Consider the following 20,082-nt stretch of genomic DNA (forward strand, 5'->3'; position numbering starts at 1 on the left):
CTTCCGATCTTATGGCTAATATGATGCACTGTGGGACATGTTAGGGAGCGCGTAGCGCGACCGTGTGTGGGTGTGGTGTGTGTGTGGTGTGATGGGTGTGTGTGTGTGTGATGGATGTGTGGTGTGTGTGTGATAGGTTTGTGTGTGTGTGTGTGTGTGTGTGTGTGTGTGTGTGTGTGTGTGTGTGTGTGTGTGTGTGTGTGTGTGTGTGTGTGTGTGTGTGTGTGTGTGTGTGTGTGTGTGTGTGTGTGTGTGTGTGTGTGTGTGTGTGTGTGTGTGTGTGTGTGTGTGTGTGTGTGTGTGTGTGTGTGTGTGTGTGTGTGTGTGTGTGTGTGTGTGTGTGTGTGTGTGTGTGTGTGTGTGTGTGTGTGTGTGTGTGTGTGTGTGTGTGTGTGTGTGTGTGTGTGTGTGTGTGTGTGTGTGTGTGTGTGTGTGTGTGTGTGTGTGTGTGTGTGTGTGTGTGTGTGTGTGTGTGTGTGTGTGTGTGTGTGTGTGTGTGTGTGTGTGTGTTTATTTGGTGTGTCGTGGATGTGGTGTGTGGTGGTGGGTGTGTGATGGGTGTGGTGTGATGGGATGTGTGTGATGGGTGTGGTGTGTGGGGGGGGAGTGTATTTGTGTGTGTGTGGTGGTCCCGTACAAAGGACGGGTCAACCACTAGTGATAACTAATTAACAGATAATAAAACTATTATTGAGGAGATAAAACAATAAATTACTGTAGGAAACCTACCTTTACCGTTATGTCGTTCCCAAACGGTAAATGATCTGCCTACCTCTCCAATTTTGGAACCTTGGTAATTATGCAGAAGTCACGGAAGAGAAAAGCTCCTTTTTGTATTTAACCTAACCCTATAAATAACACTAATCACTGCTCTAATTGTGAAAACTCCTTCTTGCGTTTAACCTAAACCTATAATAACACTGGTCACTGCTCGTTTGTGCCAGTTCCTTTGGTAGCAATATTCCACGGACGTGACTTCTGCACAAGTACCGAAATTTGGTTTGATTGAAACGGTAGTAGAAGTATTGGCCGATATAATCGTTTCCAGGGACGCCCGACTGCATTTCACAAAAATCTTCTTGGAGGCTACTTCAAAAGAAAAAGGTCGATTGGGGGAACTTTTACAACGGACTATTACCGGTCGAAAAGACCCGAAATCGAAGAGGGAAGGAGAACGGAATAGGAAAGCCAGCCGTTCCGAGAACGAACCTTACCCGTCTGTTTAGGATACCTAAAGTTCGCCCTACGCAGAAACGGAATTATACCTACCGCTTACATCTTATATGACAGATCCGCTACCTCCCAAGCTAACTACGAGTATAAGGCTGGGTTTAGTGCGTCTGCCTTGTAAGCGCTAGGCCGCGGGTTCGATTCCCGCCCGGGGCGGATTTTATCCTCATGGGATAATGTTCGTTCTCGAGGCTTATTCTCATTCGTACGCTTAGCTTGCACAATCACCCTGTATGTATCATATTCCAAATGCTCTTGATATAAAAGTATCTCCTTGTCCTTCTCTTTCATCTTGTCCGTGAGTTTCCCCCCATCCGGGGGATCCTCACCCTTCCCCTCACTCATCGCTTACTCGCCACTTAATACATGGCTGCTAGAGCAATGAGGAAACGAAACACAGAATCGAAAATTTTCAGAGTTATTAAATTTGAGGCAAAAAGTGACTGGCTAAAATCAATAAATTTTCGCAATGTCTATGGGTAATATGTGAAAGTTCAAAATTCACACACAAGCACAATGTCTATGTAAAAACTGAGTTCATATATCAAAAGATCACATCAAGAAACATGCACTTGCAAAAAATCGCTATAAAAAACGACTTAATTCCACTAGAAAACTTATTTTTTTGGGGAGCAAAAGAAAACACAACTTGGTTGTTTTGCCGTATCCAGGCGAATATTATTTATTAGATTTATTTACATTACAATGCATTTCTTTTCATTGGTTCTTCAAAAGCACAAACTTCTCACCTGTTTACAGTGTTTACTCCACATGTTAAAAAACGACTTAATTCCACTAGAAAACTTATTTTTTTGGGGAGCACAAGAAAACACAACTTGGTTGTTTTGCCGTATCCAGGCGAATCGTGTATTAAATAGTTCAAATTATGCCAAATCGGCACATGCCAAATGCCAATAGTCAAACGTAGGTACCTCGTACGCACGGAGTAGATACGGAACTACCTATGATATGATGGGTTGAAGGCACAAGTGTATTTTTATGTTGTTCAGTGAACTTTAAGAAATCACTATCTTACATGACAGACTCGCTACCTACCAAGCTAACTACGAGTATAAGGCTGGGTTTGGCGTCTTAAGCTGTGTCCACACATTTTCGACGTCGTCGATCAAACAGTCAAACACAAGTCGACATCTAAGTATACCTACGTATTCAGTCGACGCCGATCGACGGCGGTCGACTATGTGTGGACACAGCTTTATGACTAATGAGATCATGTTGCCAAAATGATGACGAAAAAAAAAGGCTGGGTTTGGCGTCTTAAGCTGTGTCCACACATTCTCGACGTCGTCGATCAAACACAAGTCGACATCTAAGTATACCTACATATTCAGTCGACGCCGATCGACGGCGGTCGACTATGTGTGGACACAGCTTTATGACTAATGAGATCATGTTGCCAAAATGATGACGAATTGTCACCCCGCCTATAGCGGCATAAGCGGCTAGACGGTAGAAATGATGCAATGTTTCGGCCTATTTCATCTACTCAACATTTCTCCCCCCGTGGCATTCCATGAGGGTCACATTTCTTGTCATGAATTATCGTACGCGTGCAATAGATCAGTTGCGCTTACTTGGGTGATGTTTCAAAGTCAGGAAAAATGAGGACCAACGGAATTTTTCTTTTTCTTCTACGACTTATGGATCCCGAGATAAATCGATTTAAAAAATACCGGTAAATCGTGAACTTTGACGTCACGGGATACGCTCCCGTAGGCGAAGACATCACATCAAAATAATGTCCCGAGCAAAGCTCCCTCGCAGGCAACGCATTAATGTGTTTGTGCGCATACGTTTCTGCGCAGTTCTTTCTGCTCCTCCGCTAGGGCGCTTGCATAGTGGCCCTACCTAACGGACGAAAAAAACAACTGCGTAAAGTCTGACGTCACACATATTTGAACTCTTTCATTAGAACGGAAAAAAAAAATAATTGAATTTTCGACCTTTTACATTTATTTTTTCGGAGTTTTGACCTCAGATTTGGATTTTTCCCAACTTTTGCAACTGCTCCATAGTGTTGAATTCCGTACATGAGACAAGTGTAGAGTTTCATTGTTCAGATGCACTTTGGCCTCAAGCTAAGAGCAACACTTAAGCATGAAAAATAACCTAGGGGCTGTAAGCAGTAAATGAAAATCTGGGGGTCAGCCTAGTTAATTTGAACTACTTGGAGGGTAGCGCGTCTACCTTGTAAGCGCTGGGTCGCGCGTTCGATTCCCGTCCGGGGCGGATTTTATCCTAAACAGATAAGGTTCGTTCTCGGAACGGCTGATGGCTTTCTCCTATCCTGTTTTCCCCCTCTCTCCGCTTTCGCCTCTTGAAAAAAAAGTAGGTATATCTGTCGATAATGTCAACCCGTTAGGTAGAGCGTGTCGGGGTATTTGGCCCACTTCTCATAATGCATTGCCCCTCACCTACATTCTAAACAATTTGTTGCAAGGTTAATTAATTATCTACGTGTTTAAGTAAATAAGTAGGTAGGTAAGGTATATGCTCTATGTTGGTATGAGAAAGGCTAATGCGTAATCACGTAATGCATTTTATAGGCGCCTGATATTTACCTTGCGACTTTATCTACTTATGTGTAGGCAGGTGCCGACCAAATCTACCAATACCTACCAATGTAGGTACCAATATTATTTATGATAGCAAGTTAGTTACCTATGTTATGTATTGTAGTTATGATATGAATCATATGGAATCATGAGCAAGGGCTACGAGTATAGGTGTTTTAAGTTATTGTACCTGCTAGGGCTCAAAACAGAGTAGAGCGGAGAGCATAGAGCTTTTTGCTCTCAGTTCTATGCGGTTTGAAGTCTAGAGGAGGAGAGTTATCGATAGTCGGCGCCATCGATAGTTATCGATACTCGATAGTTTTCAAAACTATCGATAACTATCGATAGTTTTCGATTGTTTTTTTTTATTACATATTTTCCTTGTTTCTTATCCCCCAAAAAGACCTAACCTAACCTAATTTAAAGAAAATTATTAACTGTACACGTATTAATTTTTTAAGTCACAGGGTTTTATTTTAACATTTTTTTTTTTTTTTTTTTTTTTTTTACTCTTTTCTCTATAGCGCAAACTCGACGCAAAATACATATTCATATACCTACAGATAAGAGAATACTTCGTATTCTACAGGAGCAAGATACGAGAATACTTAAAATGAAAATTCGTCACTTTGGGAGGAACCAGGGGATTGTTTGAAATAACGTTCGGGAGCTTTTCCATCACGCAAGCAGGGCTGGCTTTAAGGAGGGGGTTGGCAAGAGGACGGCCTCCCTCGGGCTTTGATAGAACATAGAAGGCAAAATCCTTACCTTCTGTACGTACAATATTTCCCCTCCTTACTTATCGTACCTACGTAACTTCCTCCCTACCTATCGTACCTACGCATATCCCTCCCTTCTTATCCGTACGTACAATATTTCCCCTCCCTACCTATCGTACCTACGCATATCCCTCCTATCTACCTATCGTACGTATGTACAATAATCCCCCTCCCTGTCGTACGTAGATATTCCCCCTCCCTACTTCCCTAACGTGGCTGGCATATCGTATTGCTCATGGTACCTACATTGTTTCATGTCCAAGTCAGTATAGGAGTATGAGTATAGTGTGTAGTCTGTAGTAGGTAACACCTACCTACCTATATGTATTGAGACTGCCATTCATTCAGATTATTCATAAATTCATATTCACTTGGAAATTCGCTCTCGCGTCGTCAAATTCAAAACGATCGAAATTTGTTGCGAGATTTTTTAAAATTCCCTAACTCGGCGCGTGTGATTTACAATATTTTTTTGAAAGTTTACCTACCTACAATATTTTCTGAAATAAATTGTGTATTAAATTTGAAAAATACTATAATTTTATTAATTAAATACTCCTAAAAAAGGTATCTACCTATTTTAAAATTTTAAATGCTACAATTGAGTAGGTAATTGTCAGTAAATCGTTACCTATCGACCTACGCAAAGTGATTTTTGTCCCATCTGTTTTCATTGGAATTCATTGTAAGGAGGTGACAATTTTTCATTGTTTAATGTGGTGTCCACACCAGTGCACCGTGGTGTAATAAAGTCCTCAAGTTCGCTGTCATCACCGTTCTGGAATCGGGAATCAGCAAGATGGTAAGTCCTCGTAAAGTGACCACGCACCTAGGTACCCATGTAGACACAGTTGTGTAAAACTTACAACTCCGCGCGGCGAAGGTTTATAGATTTAGGGGTCCGAAAAGTCAGATCCGAATGTCCCCTAAATGTAATAAAAAAATGCGTCGAAATGATGCGATGCATAGTGAAGTGCATTTTTGACGTTCACATCAGTTCCACAGGCGACGCGCGATGCAGCGTAGGTAGACAGTCGAAAAAAAAAAAAAAAAAAAAAAAAACGGGATGTCGAGTTAAATTTGGAAATTCATTCGGGGCGAAAAAATGGCGGGATGTATCCATTGGAATAGGTCTCGTCAAAACACAAGGTATATTTCCCTTTCGAAAAACGGAACCAATTCCGATCTGGTTTAGTTCACTAGTTCAGGCACTAGATAGATAGATAGATAAATAATTGTTGTAATAATAATTATAAAATAATTGTTACAATAGTTCAGGGACTATCACACCAAAAGAGGGGAAACCAGCTTTAGAAGAGACTGAAGAAGGAAGAATTCCGAAAGGAAAATACAACTATACTAGAATTAACCAGAGGAGGAGGAGGAGGAGGAGGAGGAAAATGATTTGATTATGAGGAAGATGATGAGGCATCCCTAATACACGTCACACGTCACGCCACACGATGTTATCATTTATCAGAACAATCCTCCAATGTTCTGATCAGGTGTACCTATAAATTGATCAATCGTACCTATCAAAATGATAGGTCCAGTAGGTACCTATCAATCTATCTATATAAATAAAATTGTAGATTTGTCTGTACATTGCTTAGAATCGTGAAATTTTTAGTTATTCTTACTCCTTATGCATCTGAAAAAACTTTCGAAAACTATCGATAGTCAAGCCTCAACTATCGATAGCGTTCGATAGTCAAAACTATCGATAGTTCTCCTCCTCTATTGAAGTCGCCGCTTCCCTCTATCTGCTCGATGAGCCTTCACTCCACTCTGTTTTGAGTAGAACTATTGTCCTTCCGAGCCGGAATGCAACCACCTAGGGTAAGTGTACCATTTATTCGCCCACTTAAAAAACGTACCATTTATTGGCCTACCTGCCCACATATATTTGTCTAATTTTTGTTTTTATAACTACAATTTTTGAATAGCACTGGTTCGATAGCAGTCTTTAAGCCCTTTATTTTGATGAAATTGGATCTTGAAAAAGTTCGTCCAGTTCAGACTTAGGTATGTGGTGTATGGTACAGGTGGGCCAATAAATGGTACGTTTTTTAGGTGGTACACTTACCCTATGTGAATGCAGTTGGTAAATTATTATTGAAATACTCGTACAACACCTGTTGGCACAATGGAAATTCCTGCTTGTTAGACCTATTTCTATTTCATAAACATAAACATGCACCTACCTACCTATTTCATAAACATGCAATACTTATGAGCTTAGTATACTTGGTATAGTATGAGGTAGGTACCTATCATATTCCTAGCTCGTATGATGTCGTATCAAAGGTTAGGACCATCCAGTGGCGTAGCGTCCATGTAGGGCGTGTATGGCGGCCATACACTCAAAATTTACTCAAATACCCTTAAATATTGACTTTAAATGGAACGGAGAGCATTGAGCTTTTTGCTCTCAGTTCTATGCGGTTTGAAGTCTAGAGGAGGAGAACTATCGATAGTCGGCGCCATCGATAGTTATCGATAGGTTTTTTTTATTACATATTTTCCTTGTTTCTAAAGGTCTTATCCCCCAAAAAGACCTAACCTAACGTAATTTAAAGAAAATTATTAACTGTACACGTATTAATTTAGGTCACAGGGTTTTATTTCAACATTTTTTTTTTACACTTTTCACTTCTAAAACGACCAAACCAAACGAAAAATGTGCAGAAAAAAACTATCGAAAACTGTCGATAGTCAAGCCTCAACTATCGATAGCGTTCGATAGTCAAAACTATCGATAGTTCTCCTCTATTGAAGTCGCCGCTTCCCTCTATCTGCTCGATGAGCCTTCACTCCACACTCTGTTTTGAGTGGAAAAATTGTCCTTCCGAGGCGGAATGCAACCACCTATGTGAATGCAGTTGGTAAATTATTATTGAAATACTCGTACAACACCTGTTGGCAATGGAAATTCCTGCTTGTAGACCTATTTCATAAACATAAACAATTAAACATGCACCTACCTATATACCTATTTCATAAACATAAACATGCACCTACCTACCTATTTCATAAACATAAACATGCAATACTTATGAGCTTAGTATACTTGGTATAGTATGATGTATTATATTCCTAGCTCGTATGATCTCGTATCAAAGGTTAGGACCATCAGCTATCAGTAGAAAATTTAAATGCATCGTGTAGCTACCTACCTACCTTTAATACCTAGGACACCTAGGTATTAGTTGCAATCAAATTGAATCGTTTTGCTTTGAGACAGGACCATATTCCGTATTTAGCTTCATTTTTCTCCTTTACTGTAGGCTGAAAATTAAGTTACTGGCCTGCCTCTACAAAACATACGGCCCTGGTTTTAGAGGTGTGTGTGTGTGTTTTTTTTTTTTTTTTTTTTTTTTCAGAAATTGAATAAGTTTTTCTACAATTTTCATTAGGTATTCAAAGCTGTAGTTCTGCAAGAACTCACCTTCAGAAAAACTTTATGAACACCCTGTGCTTATATTTACGGGGAAAAGGAGATCAACGTACGGAAACAGAAAATCCTTACGTTTTCGTCCCACACGGAAAATCCGTACGACATAAATCTGGCAACGTTGCATCAATGCGTTCTTTTTCTTCGCGGGAACTTTTGAATTTTAAATTTGCATGTTTTTCAGTTTTTCGAAAGAAGAGGAAGAGCGGGGAAGTGCGAAGTGGGTAGTTTGACTAGTTTGTAGTTTGGGAATGAAAACTTGAAAAGTAGGAGATAGATTTTCAGGTGGGTATCCCATTTTACTATTTCCTAGTGCTACATACAGTTTTTGTTCAGACTTCAGTGTTGTTTATCAGTGACCAAGTAGGTATCCTTGTAAACTGTGAAGTAAATAGCCAAATGTTGAACAACCAATACCTACCTAGTTCAGTTAACTTTAGTACTCACTCAGAAATAAGATTGCTACAAGGAGTACAAGGTTCCTGAAGGTCTACTGAGGCACAAACTCATCAGTAATTTTCCTTTATGATATGATGGACATGAATGAAGACCTGCGCAATAAGGGACTAACTGGTGTTGAAGTGAACGACCGGGCTGATTGGAAAAGCCTGACAAAAAATGCCGACCCCGTTTGAACGGGAACATGGCAAAGCAAAAGAAGAAGAAGAAGAAGATATGATGGACATGTTTTCCAAATTTCATTAGAATTGGATGTCCAGTTGGAGAATAATTCGCAACAGATTCACAGGGCCCCTGAAGGCTTATTAAGGAAAAAAAAAATCATCAATAATTTTCCTTTATGACATGATGAACATGTGCATCAAATTTCATTAGAATTAGGCTGCCAGTTGAAGAGTTATGGTAGAACAAGCATTCAGAGTCAGTCAAACTGAATACAAAGTCATTGAGTTTTAAGTTACCTAAAATCCAGGCCTAACTTTGATAACACATACATGTCTGGTTGGGCCATTAGTGGTACAACTATGTTTCCAACTCTGCATAGCTGATTTTATTTGCTAAAATTAATTTGTCTTATTTTCCAGATGATGTACAGAAGGAGTCAGCCTCAGGATTCTATGGTTTGCATTCAACTTTACTCTGCACTCATTCCGCAGTAGTATCAGCTACACCAAGACAGACACTCAGTACCTACTTAAACTCCTTCTTAGATCTCTTCTTAGGGGTGGACAAAATTTCCCTCCTATCTGTTTGGTTTGAATCTTTAAGTAAGACTGATATCCTATCCCTGCCCTACTCCATTCTTGGAATAGTCAAATTTTCTCTCTGCTGGGGTTTCCCCAAGGCCAAAGTTCTATTCCTGAAATAAGCTCTTTTATCCAGCTTAAGTCCAGCCCTAGATCAAACCCTAATCCAGTTCAAAACCAGCCCTATGGTGTGTCAAAAACACTGTGAATCAAGCCCATTGTGAATTGTCAACCCCCAAGGCCAATATCCCATCCCTGGGTCAAGCTCTCAAAACCAGGCTAAATCCATCCCTGGGGCAACCTTCAAATCCAGGCTAAATCCATCCCTAGATAAAGCTCTCTAATCCAGCCCTGTCTTGTATCCTGTTGTGAATCAAACATCATCATGGTGACCTCATCTCCCCCGCAAGGTGTCAAGCTACAACGAGAGCTGGGCCTGTTCAGTGCTATCAACCTGATAGTCAGTGTTATGATAGGTGAGAAATCACATCAGACACTTCTTAAGCTGTGTCCACAGTCCACACATAGTCGACGCCGTCGATTGAAACCGTCCACACTGCCTGACAACATAGATTCACCTCGTCGATCGATCGATGGCGTCGACTATGTGTGGACACAGCTTTAGAAGAGACGATCAATACTCCCCATTTTCATTAGTCTGTCATCATTGTATTACAGGTAAAACCGAACATCTGAAGCATGGATTTGAAGGATCTACATTGTCACCCAACAATATCGTCATTGCACTCTACAGTGGTCTATGGGCGTATGATGGATGGTAGGCATTCTTTATTTTATTTTCTCTAGTCCTTAAGCTATGTCCACACATAGTCGACGACGTCGATTGAAACCGTACACTGCCTGACAACATAGATTCACCTCGTCGATCGATCGATGGTGTCGACTATGTGTGGACACAGCTTTAGAAGAGACGATCAATACTCCCCATTTTCATTAGTGCTGGGTCAACAAAAGAGCACTCGAAAAAGTAACCCCTTGAAATACTTGATGTAATCAGGTTTTCAGGCCCTTAACTCTGACTGAATTGAATTTCAGGTCATCGGTGACGGCTGTGGCTGAGGAAATCAAACGACCTGGAGTGTAAGTTATTCAATCTCAATTTATTCTTATTATTAAACGATTAGATCAAACTTTATTTACAGAATAAATATTTACAAATGGTAACATAATGTACATATAAATACAAAATAAAGTTTGATCAAGGGTGGGGTTAATGCCTGAGCAGAATTTGATCCAGTTTAGTAATCCTTCTTCCTTCCGGGGTACTTTCATACTCGGTGACATCTTCAAGCAACATGTTAACAAAGTCATCAAACCCGTTCAGAGACCAGCATTAACTGATCGTAGGCTTCGCTACGGAAAAAATATTTTCGGAAATTAAACCTGGTACGAATTGGAATCAAAATCCAATTTGGTCGCTGTGACAAATAACTTCAAAAGTTCCCTACTTTTGTCTATACCCTAGAAGCCCGTGATGAATCTGATAGTGTTTCTAGAATTTGTGGACCATGGCCGAAGTATACGAGTAGCCTACTAAATGAGGCCTGGTCGTGATGAGCTAAATTTTTTTCCATTACTTAAAAGGATTAAAAGTTCAATAAGTTAATTGCACGGTAAGTAATGATGGATTCACTATTATTATTAACTGATCGTAGGCTTCGCTACGGAAAAAATATTTTCGGAAATCAAACCGGGTACGAATTGGAATCAAAATCCAATTTGGTCGCTGTGACAAAGGACTTCAAAAGTTCCCTACTTTTGTCTACACCCTAGAAGCCCGTAATTTGAATCTGATAGTGTTTCTAGAATTTGTGGACCATGGCCGAAGTATACGAGTAGCCTACTAAATGAAGCCTGGTCGTGATGAGCTAAAACTTTTTCCATTACTTAAAAGGATTAAAAGTTCAATAAGTTAATTGCACGGTAAGTAATGGTGGATTTTCTCTTGTTACAGAAATATTCCGCGAAGTATTCTGATAGGTGTTCCTCTAGTGACTGCACTGTATGTGTTCATGAATTTATCCTATATGACTGTACTAAATATTCCCGAGATGATAGCCTCGCCTGCTGTAGCTGTGGTAAGTAAACTTTGTTTATGATTCAGAAATGTGTTAAAATAGAGAACTTAGGTTTCAACTGTTTGAAGATTCACGTAAGCAACCCGACTTTTAGGGCGTTTGCCCCTACACCTAAGCCTCAGAGCAAGCACAGAGCCGAAAAAACTTCGACCCCGCCGGGAATCGAACCCGGGATCTCCGGCGTACAAGCTTAGTGTGATACCTACTCGGCCACGGAGGTTGTGCGAGAAATTTTACTAATCGAGATGAGACAGAGCTTTATCTTGTCTCGCAATTTTTCCACGAGACGAGACAAAATCCATTTCTTGTCTCGTAAATTTCACACTACGATGGGAGTTACTATCCTTTGACCTAAAAGTTCAATGAACCTGAGCATTATACAGACGAAAGTAAAATTTCATTTGTCGATAGACTTCTGAGGTTTTTAATAGGTACGTTGTAGGTAGGTAGTATTGGTAGATAATGCCTCAGGCATTGACCTCCCACTCAAGTACAAGTGTGTGACTACAACATAGCCACCTATGCGACAATTACGTAGCTATGTGACAATGACATTGTCAGATAATGATAACAACAGAGTTCAATGGAGATTATCTCCAGTCCTAAATCTGACACTTATGGGAAAAAAAGTGTTTATAGTACCTACCTACTTATTTTTCCAGTTTTGTACCTGTTTGAATAGGATTAAAGAGTCCTTTTATGACTGGATTAAATGAGGCTAGAAGACAGTCCAGCCAATGGCCTTTTGAAACACCACTGTCATCCAGTAACATTTTAATCTAGTTGGACAATCATACCTTTGGCTTTGATTGACTTTTTCTCAAAATTTTCCTACCTGTCCTTACTGCAACCCCTGATGTGTTTGGTTTATTATCAGGTTCTGGTATCTTTGTGTCACCCTGTAGTGCTCTGAAATATGCTGGATCTGTGTACATGAGTTTAATCATATGGGCTTGCTGTGCATCAGACACTTATGGGAAAAAAGTGTTTATAGTACTTATTTTTCCAGTTTTGTACCTGTTTGAATAGGATTAAAGAGTCCTTTTATGGCTGGATTAAATGAGGCTAGAATACAGTCCAGCCAATGGCCTTTTGAAACACCACTTTCATCCAGTAACATTTTAATCTAGTTGGAAAATATCCTGAATTCTCATACCTTTGGCTTTGATTGACTTTTTCTTAAAATTTTCTTACCTGTCCTTACTGCAATCCCTGATATGTTTGGTTTATTCTCAGGTTCTGGTATCTTTGTGTCACCCTGTAGTGCTCTGAAATATGCTGGATCTGTGTACATGAGTTTAATCATATGGGCTTGCTGTGGTCTTCTGTCCCTACTTGGTAAGTTGATAAAAGGAAAAACAAACAAAACAAAAAAGAAGAAGAAAAAAAAAAATAGTTTGATTTTATACTTACCTAGTAATTTATACCTAGTTCATTTATGTCTTAGCTTAGATCTTGTGTTTATTGTGTAGAGAAAGCTGTGAAAGTTCACATCATTAAAAAAAAAAAAAAAAAAAAAAAAAAAAAAAAAAAAAAATTTTTTAAAAAAAAAAAAAAAAAAATTTGAAAAAAAAAAAAAAAAAAAAAAAAAAAAGATAAAGAAAAAAAAAATCTCGAATGATTTAATCTCGACCTTGAAATTTCATGTTGATAGCATTTTATGTTTTCATAAAAAATAATTATTGATAAGAATAGTAAGGTTCACAGCCAAAGCAGGTTGTAATGTTAAGTTAAAAGAGCACATCACTTGAAGAAAATTGTAGAGAGAGTAGATTATCTTAAGTTTAATAATTTAACAGTACATACGTAATTATTATATTAAGGAATCGAGGCCATGATTCTAATTTCTAGTCTTTCCAGAAATAGCTGTACGTCTTGATATTAATCAACATGGAATAAAATAGAGTACACCTTGTGTACCCTTTATCCCCGCGGTCTAAACAGGGTCTTGCATATTTTCCTCTTATCCCTTGTCCCCCTATTCTATGAAACCATAACCTCAGTTCCCCCGGGACCCTGTTTGTATTACAGGGGCGTTATCGTACGCCGAGCTCGGTACCGTCGTGGGGAAATCAGGCGCGGAATACTCATTCTACAACGCCGCCTTCACCCCCCTGCACAAATTCTGGGGACCGCTGCCCAGTTTTATCAACGCTTGGATTTCGGTGATTTTCGTTCGCCCGGCAGAGGTCGCTGTGATCATTCTCACGTTCTCAGAATACTTCACCACGTTCTTCATTTACCAGACTAAGATTGATCCGGCCTATTTTGACTATACCAAGAAGCTGGTCGCCCTTCTGGCCTTGGGTAAGTTGAAATTGGATGGCGATCTTTTTACGGTAGGGATGCACTGGTAATTTCGCCACTACTCTATTAAAGTGTCTACTCACTTGTCCTAACGAGGCTGAGTGCACCCCGAACTCCAAGGACAGAGCCGAAAAAACTTCGACACCGCCGGGAATCGCACCCGGTACCTCCGGCGTACAAGCTTAGTGTGGTACCTACTCGGTCACGGAGGTTGTTCGAGAAATTTTACTAATCGAGATGAGACAGAGCCTTATCTTGTCTCGCAATTTTTCCACGAGACGAGACAAAATCCATTTCTTGTCTCGTAAATTTCACACTACGATGGGGCATGGGGGTTACTGTCCTTTGACCTAAAAGTTCCACGAACCTGAGCATTATGTATACAGACAAAAGTAAAATTTCATTTGTCGATAGACTTCTGAGGTTTTTAATCGGTACGATGTAGGTAGGTAGTATTGGTAGATAATGCCTCAGGCATTGACCTCCCACTCAAGTACAAGTGTGTGACTATAACATAGCTACCTATGCGACAATTACGTAGCTATGTGACAATGACATTGTCAGATAATGATAACAACAGAGTTCAATGGAGATTATCTCCAGTCCTATTTATAAACTTTTCTAACAATATCCCGCGTAATTGATCGTTCAATTGGTTCATAGTAATCTAGTATATCTCAAGTCACGTTGAATAATTGTGAACAAAATGGTCTTACATTGCGTAGTTCCTTATTTACCTACGTCTCAAACTGCAGTGATTACAGGTCCAGTAATCTAGTATATCTCGAGTCACGTTGAATAATTGTGAACAAGATGGTCTTACATTGCGTAGTTCCTTATTTACCTACGTCTCAAACTGCAGTGATTACAGGTCAAATTGATTAATTTATTTACATTACCTACGCAAAGTTTACCTACTTAGTTTATTCTGCCAAGGAAACCTAAGTAAAGTTGATTTAAAAAAGAAATACCTATTGTTGGTTTTAATTCAACATTATAATTGCCTAGGCATTGTGAACTATGGGTTTAGAATTAACATAGCCTGTAATACATTGTATATCGAAGTAATTTACTCTCTTTACCCCAGGTGTGCATAGGTCACCTTCACCGGTAGAAACTAGAAACCATTCTGCCAAGGAAACCTAAGTAAAGTTGATTTAAAAAAGAAATACCTAATGTTGGTTATAATTCAACATTATAATTGCCTAGGCATTGTGAACTATGGGTTTAGAATTAATATAGCCTGTAATACATTGTATATCGAAGTAATTTACTCTCTTTACCCCAGGTGTGCATAGGTCACCTTCACCGGTAGAAACTAGAAACTTTGTAAACTTGATCTCTGACATTTCTGCCTTTGTACTTGACATTCAGGCTCGGAAATTGCATAATATGTGGGATGTGAATATTATTATTATTTTTAATTTCTTAGACATTTATATTTATTTATTTTTCTAAAATCTTGTGAGTAGGAGGAGAAAATGTAGATTATAAATGTGTGAAGCATGAATTCTCGTCACAAATGTCGTTCTTCTATTAATACACTACGCCAAACTTTATGACCTCACGACTCGAACCACCAAACTCCAAACTGGAAAACCCACCATACCAGTCTCTACTACTAAGGCTAATGACTCGTGAGTCTTGTTTTAGCTTGGTGCTTTGGGTTATGCTATTTTTAAGGCTATATCTACCTGAGTGTTTAACTTATTGTCATCTTAGCTTGGAGGGTACCGCGGGTTTGATTCCCGCCCGGGGCAACCTTCATCTTAAACAGATAAGGTTCGCTCTCGGAACGGCTGGCTTTCTCCTATCCTGTTTTCCTTCTCTCTTCGCTTTCGGGACGATAAGACCTTACCGGTTACAGTTCCCTCTATCAAACCTCTTTAGTGTATTCCAACAGAAAGCCTGCATTGCTTGAATTTTGCAGATAATTAGACCTTGCTGTCGATCGGCTTATCCTTCATCTGACTACAATTTCCAATTCATCATCAGATATAACCTTTTTCTAAGGTTTCTGAAATTCCTTTTCCCCCTTTCAATTTATCTGCTTCTTTTGAAGTGAGCTTTGCCCTAAGGACCTCTATAGGTCCATGTTTTTTCCTTTGTAAAAGGCTACATTGCCTATTAGATAGGGTGTGAGATTCCTTCCTCGACACATGGGATCGAGATGGTTTTGCTTGGAATGAGTGTCCCATCTGGAGAGAGGTAAGTATCTGTTATTGTCTCAAGTAAGTGAGTAGCAAATGTCAGGAATTGCCCATCAGGGACATTTTCCTACCCGTCCCCCATTATGACTTCCAAAGCAGTAGAATAAGTAGAATTCATAGGGAGCATTTAGGGAAGAAAGAGGACAAATAGGAGAATATTAAGTCTATTTTGTGGAGGTACTGAGCCCAGGGGTTGTATAATTCTTGCGCACAGATGTTCTAGAATCGGAAAGGGCCTTATGCGTATCGTATCCGAAAGGCAATCGTGCCCGTGATTTTTTTTTTAAGAGGTTTGACAGAGGGAACTGTAACTGCTATGGTCTTATCGTCCCGAAATTGAAGAGAGAAGGAAGACAGGATACAATAATGTTGATAGTGTTTGGGCGGTGGACCTCGGAGTTGGAAGTCCAAGTTATAAAATTTACCGTAGGTGGTAGCATATTTATTGAGGAATTTCGTGACGGGCAGTCATACTAATGTCTAACACATAAAATTCGTCTTCCTTTTCTTCATATTGCTCAAATCTATTTGGTTTATCTCTTACAGATTATGTTATGCTGCAGGAAGAGAGGGACATATGCTACAGGCATTCTCATTTGTTCATGTAAAACGTCTCACTCCAGCCCCTGCTGTACTCTTCCAGGTAAGATTCCGATGTAGAGAGTTCCGAGTTCGACTCCCGGGAACGAAAAAAAGTGACTCTTTTTTAAAAAAAGTGACTCTTTTTTAAAAAAGTGACTCTTTTTTTTAAGTGACTCTTTTTTTAAGTGACTCTTTTTTTTAAAAAAAAGTGATTCTTTTTTTTACATGTAGGGATCTATTGACCAAACGAGTCATTATTGATGGCGTGGATGTTTTAGTTAGCGGTAAGCTGGTAACACTCTTTCCATGTAGAAAGTCCCATGTTCGAATCTCGGAGTTGACAAAATAGTGATAGACGGAACTGTAACTGCTGAGGTGTTGTCATCCCGAAATCGAAGGAAGAAAGCCAGCCGTTCCGAGAACGAACATTATCTCAATCTGTTTAGTTCGACTCCCGGGAACGAAAAAAAAGTGACTCTTTTTTTTTAAAAAGTGACTCTTTTTAAAAAAAAAGTTACTCTTTTTTTACATGTGGGGATCTATTGACCAAACGAGTCATTATTGATGGCGTGGATGGTTTAGTTAGCGGTAACCTGGTAACACTCTTTCCATGTAGAAAGTCCCACGTTCGAATCTCGGAGTTGACAAAATAGTGATAGAGGGTACTGTAACTGCTGAGGTGTTGTCATCTCGAAATCGAAGGAAGAAAGCCAGCCGTTCCGAGAACGAACATTATCTCAATCTGTTTAGGCGTTTAGGGTAAAATGTTATTGATTTATCAAACGAGTCATTAAGTATTGATGGCGTGGATGGTTTAGTTAGCGGTAAGCTGGTAACACTCTTTCCATGATGTAGAAAGTCCCACGTTCGAATCTCGGAGTTGACAAAATAGTGATAGAGGGAACTGTAACTGCTGAGGTGTTGTCATCCCGAAATCGAAGGAAGAAAGCCAGCCGTTCCGAGAACGAACATTATCTCAATCTGTTTAGGCGTTTAGGGTAAAATGTTATTGATTTATTTACAGGGTTTCCTCACATGTTTCTGCATCCTGGCTGGTGATATAATTACTCTGATAGAGTTCGCTAGTTTCTTGTGTTGGATATTCTACGGAATGGCCATGGTAGCTCTGATATTACTGAGACACACCAAACCTGATGTTCCTCGACCTTATAAGGTGAGTGATAAAGGTGATTACAGGGTTTCCTCACATGTTTCTGCATCCTGGCTGGCGATATAATTACTCTGATAGAGTTCGCTAGTTTCTTGTGTTGGATTTTCTACGGAATGGCCATGGTAGCTCTGATATTACTGAGACACACCAAACCTGATGTTCCTCGACCTTATAAGGTGAGTGATAAAGGTGGTCCAAAACTTGGGGAATCTTATATTATAAAATCAAGATCCATTCACTATATTCACACACTGATCGCTCTATCTCCTGAACCACAACACCTAGAAAGCTGAAATTTGGTAGGGATATTCCTTTTATGGGTTTTATAGGTCATCTAGGTGTGCAATAAGAAAGGATTTTGCGAAAATCTAAACCGATCCTGAGATATGATCAAGATATGGACTAGCGGAGCGAAGCGACGGAATTCAGCTAGTAAATATATATATTTTCAAGAGGTTTGATAGAGGAAACTGTATAAATTACCGTTATCACTTACAGAATTACATAGAAGGATTAATTGATTAGTGTAAGAATCCTGCCATTAAAGCCTTTAAAAAAAAATCGGGAACTTGGTTTTCAACGTGATTATCGTAGCGCTCCGCTGCGCTGGCTAGATGATCACATTAGTATTTGGACTATTTGGGTCTTGTTGGGCATGTTCTACGGTTACTCAATAATTTATTTACTTTTTTAACCAAATTTTAATCGCCATGTATTTTTGGTTTTGTTCCCAGGTGCCTCTGGTGATTCCAATATTTGTGCTCATCATGTCCATAGTTCTATCATTGACTCCAATAGTGATTAACACATTAGTATTTGGACTATTTGGGTCTTGTTGGGTATGTTCTACGGTTACTCAATAATTTATTTACTTTTTGAACCAAATTTTAATCGCCGTGTATTTTTGGTTTTGTTCCCAGGTGCCTCTGGTGATTCCAATATTTGTGCTCATCATGTCCATAGTTCTATCATTGACTCCAATAGTTACCAAGCCTGCACCTCAGTTCCTTATAGCAGTAGCGTTCATAGTGCTTGGTATTCTAGTCTACATTCCATTTGTATATTATCAATACAGAATACCTTATCTGGGTAAGTAAATCACCAAACTGATTCACCTCTGTGGCCGAGCGACTTACAACCTTGAGGTACTGGGTTCGAGTCCCGACCGGGATAGAAATTTTCCAACCAAAAACTTCCATTCCTGATATCCTGATTAGGCATGAATGTAAATTGTAAAATCATGAGCTTAAAGCCAGCCGTTCCGAGAACGAACCTTATCCATTCAGGATAAAATCCGCCCCAGCACTTACAAGGCAGTCGCCCTACCTTCCAAGATAACTAGGCTGGCTATCTAAGACTTTAATAGTCAGAAAATAAGGAAGTTTCTCTATCACCAATCTTTCTTTTTGGTTCCCCCTCCAGACAACATCACCTACTTCATTCAAGTCCTCCTGAAGGTGGTGCCTCCAGACCAAACTGACCCGGATAATAGTGACACGGAATCCAACGGTGTCTCTCTGTCCGTCAAACATTCCTCGGATGATGTGCAAGCCAATGGGGTCGAGAAACATACTCTGCTCGAAGTGGAAGTACGCACCCCCATTGTTATCAATGGAGCCGTGAAGGACTCGAATCAGTCAGCTGAAAGTTGAATTGGGTCTCACATGTCTGGGTTTGAGTTACCCATTGAAATTTGGATGTAGTGTCTTCCACCTGGGTCTCAGTGACCCATTGAAAGATCAATATAGGGTTTTATGCCCATGTTGAATGTTGAATATAGGGTCTTATGCCTGGATCTCAGTCATCAATTGAAAGAGAAATATAGGGTCTCACTCACACATTGAAAGATGAATTTAGGGTCTCAGTCACCCAATCAATCTTGAATATAGGGTCTCATTCGTGGGTCTGTCACCCATTGAAAGTTGAATGTAGGGTCTGAGTCGCCCATTGAAAGTTGAATATAGGGTCCCATTCCTGGGTCTGTCACCCATTTAAAGAAGACTTTAGGGTCTCACTCACCCATTGAATGTTGAATATAGGGTCTCATGCCACAATGAGTGTGTAGACCCAGCTATTAGGATCTCATTTGTGCTCGTATTAGGGTTTATCAACCCTGGAGTACTATGCTGATACCAAAGTATTACAGTATACAATTTTTTTTCTCTCTCTTTTGTATACGCTTTTTTCTTGTCAAACTCCTATGGTATTACTATTGTATTATTTTTGTTTGTGTGCATTGATATAATCAGTAAATATGTCAGTACGTGAAAAAGTTTATAGTGTATTTTTTTACAAATCAGTATTCCAAGAAAGAAATACCTTTTGTTATGGACAAAACATTGAAGAAATAGATTTATGTAAAGCATGAATTAATAAGCATTTTTTAGGGAATATGTAGGAATGTAGGTACTTCCTGTGGAAGTTTCAATTATTACCCGATTCTAGCTTGTCAACAACCAAAGGAGCAAA

General features: G+C 39.5%; 1 protein-coding gene across 1 annotated transcript; it reads left to right on the forward strand.

Moving 5' to 3' along the window:
- Positions 1 to 4,878: 4,878 nt before the first annotated feature.
- LOC103515922 (b(0,+)-type amino acid transporter 1-like) lies at positions 4,879 to 20,074 on the forward strand. The gene is made up of 8 exons (XM_026828475.1): positions 4,879 to 5,387; positions 9,083 to 9,720; positions 12,580 to 12,681; positions 13,375 to 13,697; positions 16,348 to 16,503; positions 17,467 to 17,616; positions 18,534 to 18,702; positions 19,036 to 20,074. The coding sequence occupies exons 2-8, from the start codon at positions 9,630 to 9,632 to the stop codon at positions 19,263 to 19,265; spliced, it is 1,221 nt and encodes a 406-aa protein (XP_026684276.1). The 5' UTR covers positions 4,879 to 5,387; positions 9,083 to 9,629; the 3' UTR covers positions 19,266 to 20,074.
- The last annotated feature ends 8 nt before the right edge of the window (positions 20,075 to 20,082 follow it).

Source organism: Diaphorina citri, unplaced genomic scaffold, assembly GCF_000475195.1.
Source record: "Diaphorina citri unplaced genomic scaffold, Diaci psyllid genome assembly version 1.1 scaffold1441, whole genome shotgun sequence".
NCBI lineage: Eukaryota > Metazoa > Arthropoda > Insecta > Hemiptera > Psyllidae > Diaphorina > Diaphorina citri.

Excerpts from the sequence above, each read along its gene's own strand:
- LOC103515922 (XM_026828475.1), top strand. The coding sequence starts at position 9,630 with ATGGTGACCTCATCTCCCCCGCAAGGTGTCAAGCTACAACGAGAGCTG. Across the intron at positions 12,682-13,374 it reads TGGTCTTCTGTCCCTACTTG|GGGCGTTATCGTACGCCGAG; the intron begins GTAAGTTGATAA and ends TTTGTATTACAG. Across the intron at positions 16,504-17,466 it reads CCCCTGCTGTACTCTTCCAG|GGTTTCCTCACATGTTTCTG; the intron begins GTAAGATTCCGA and ends ATTTATTTACAG.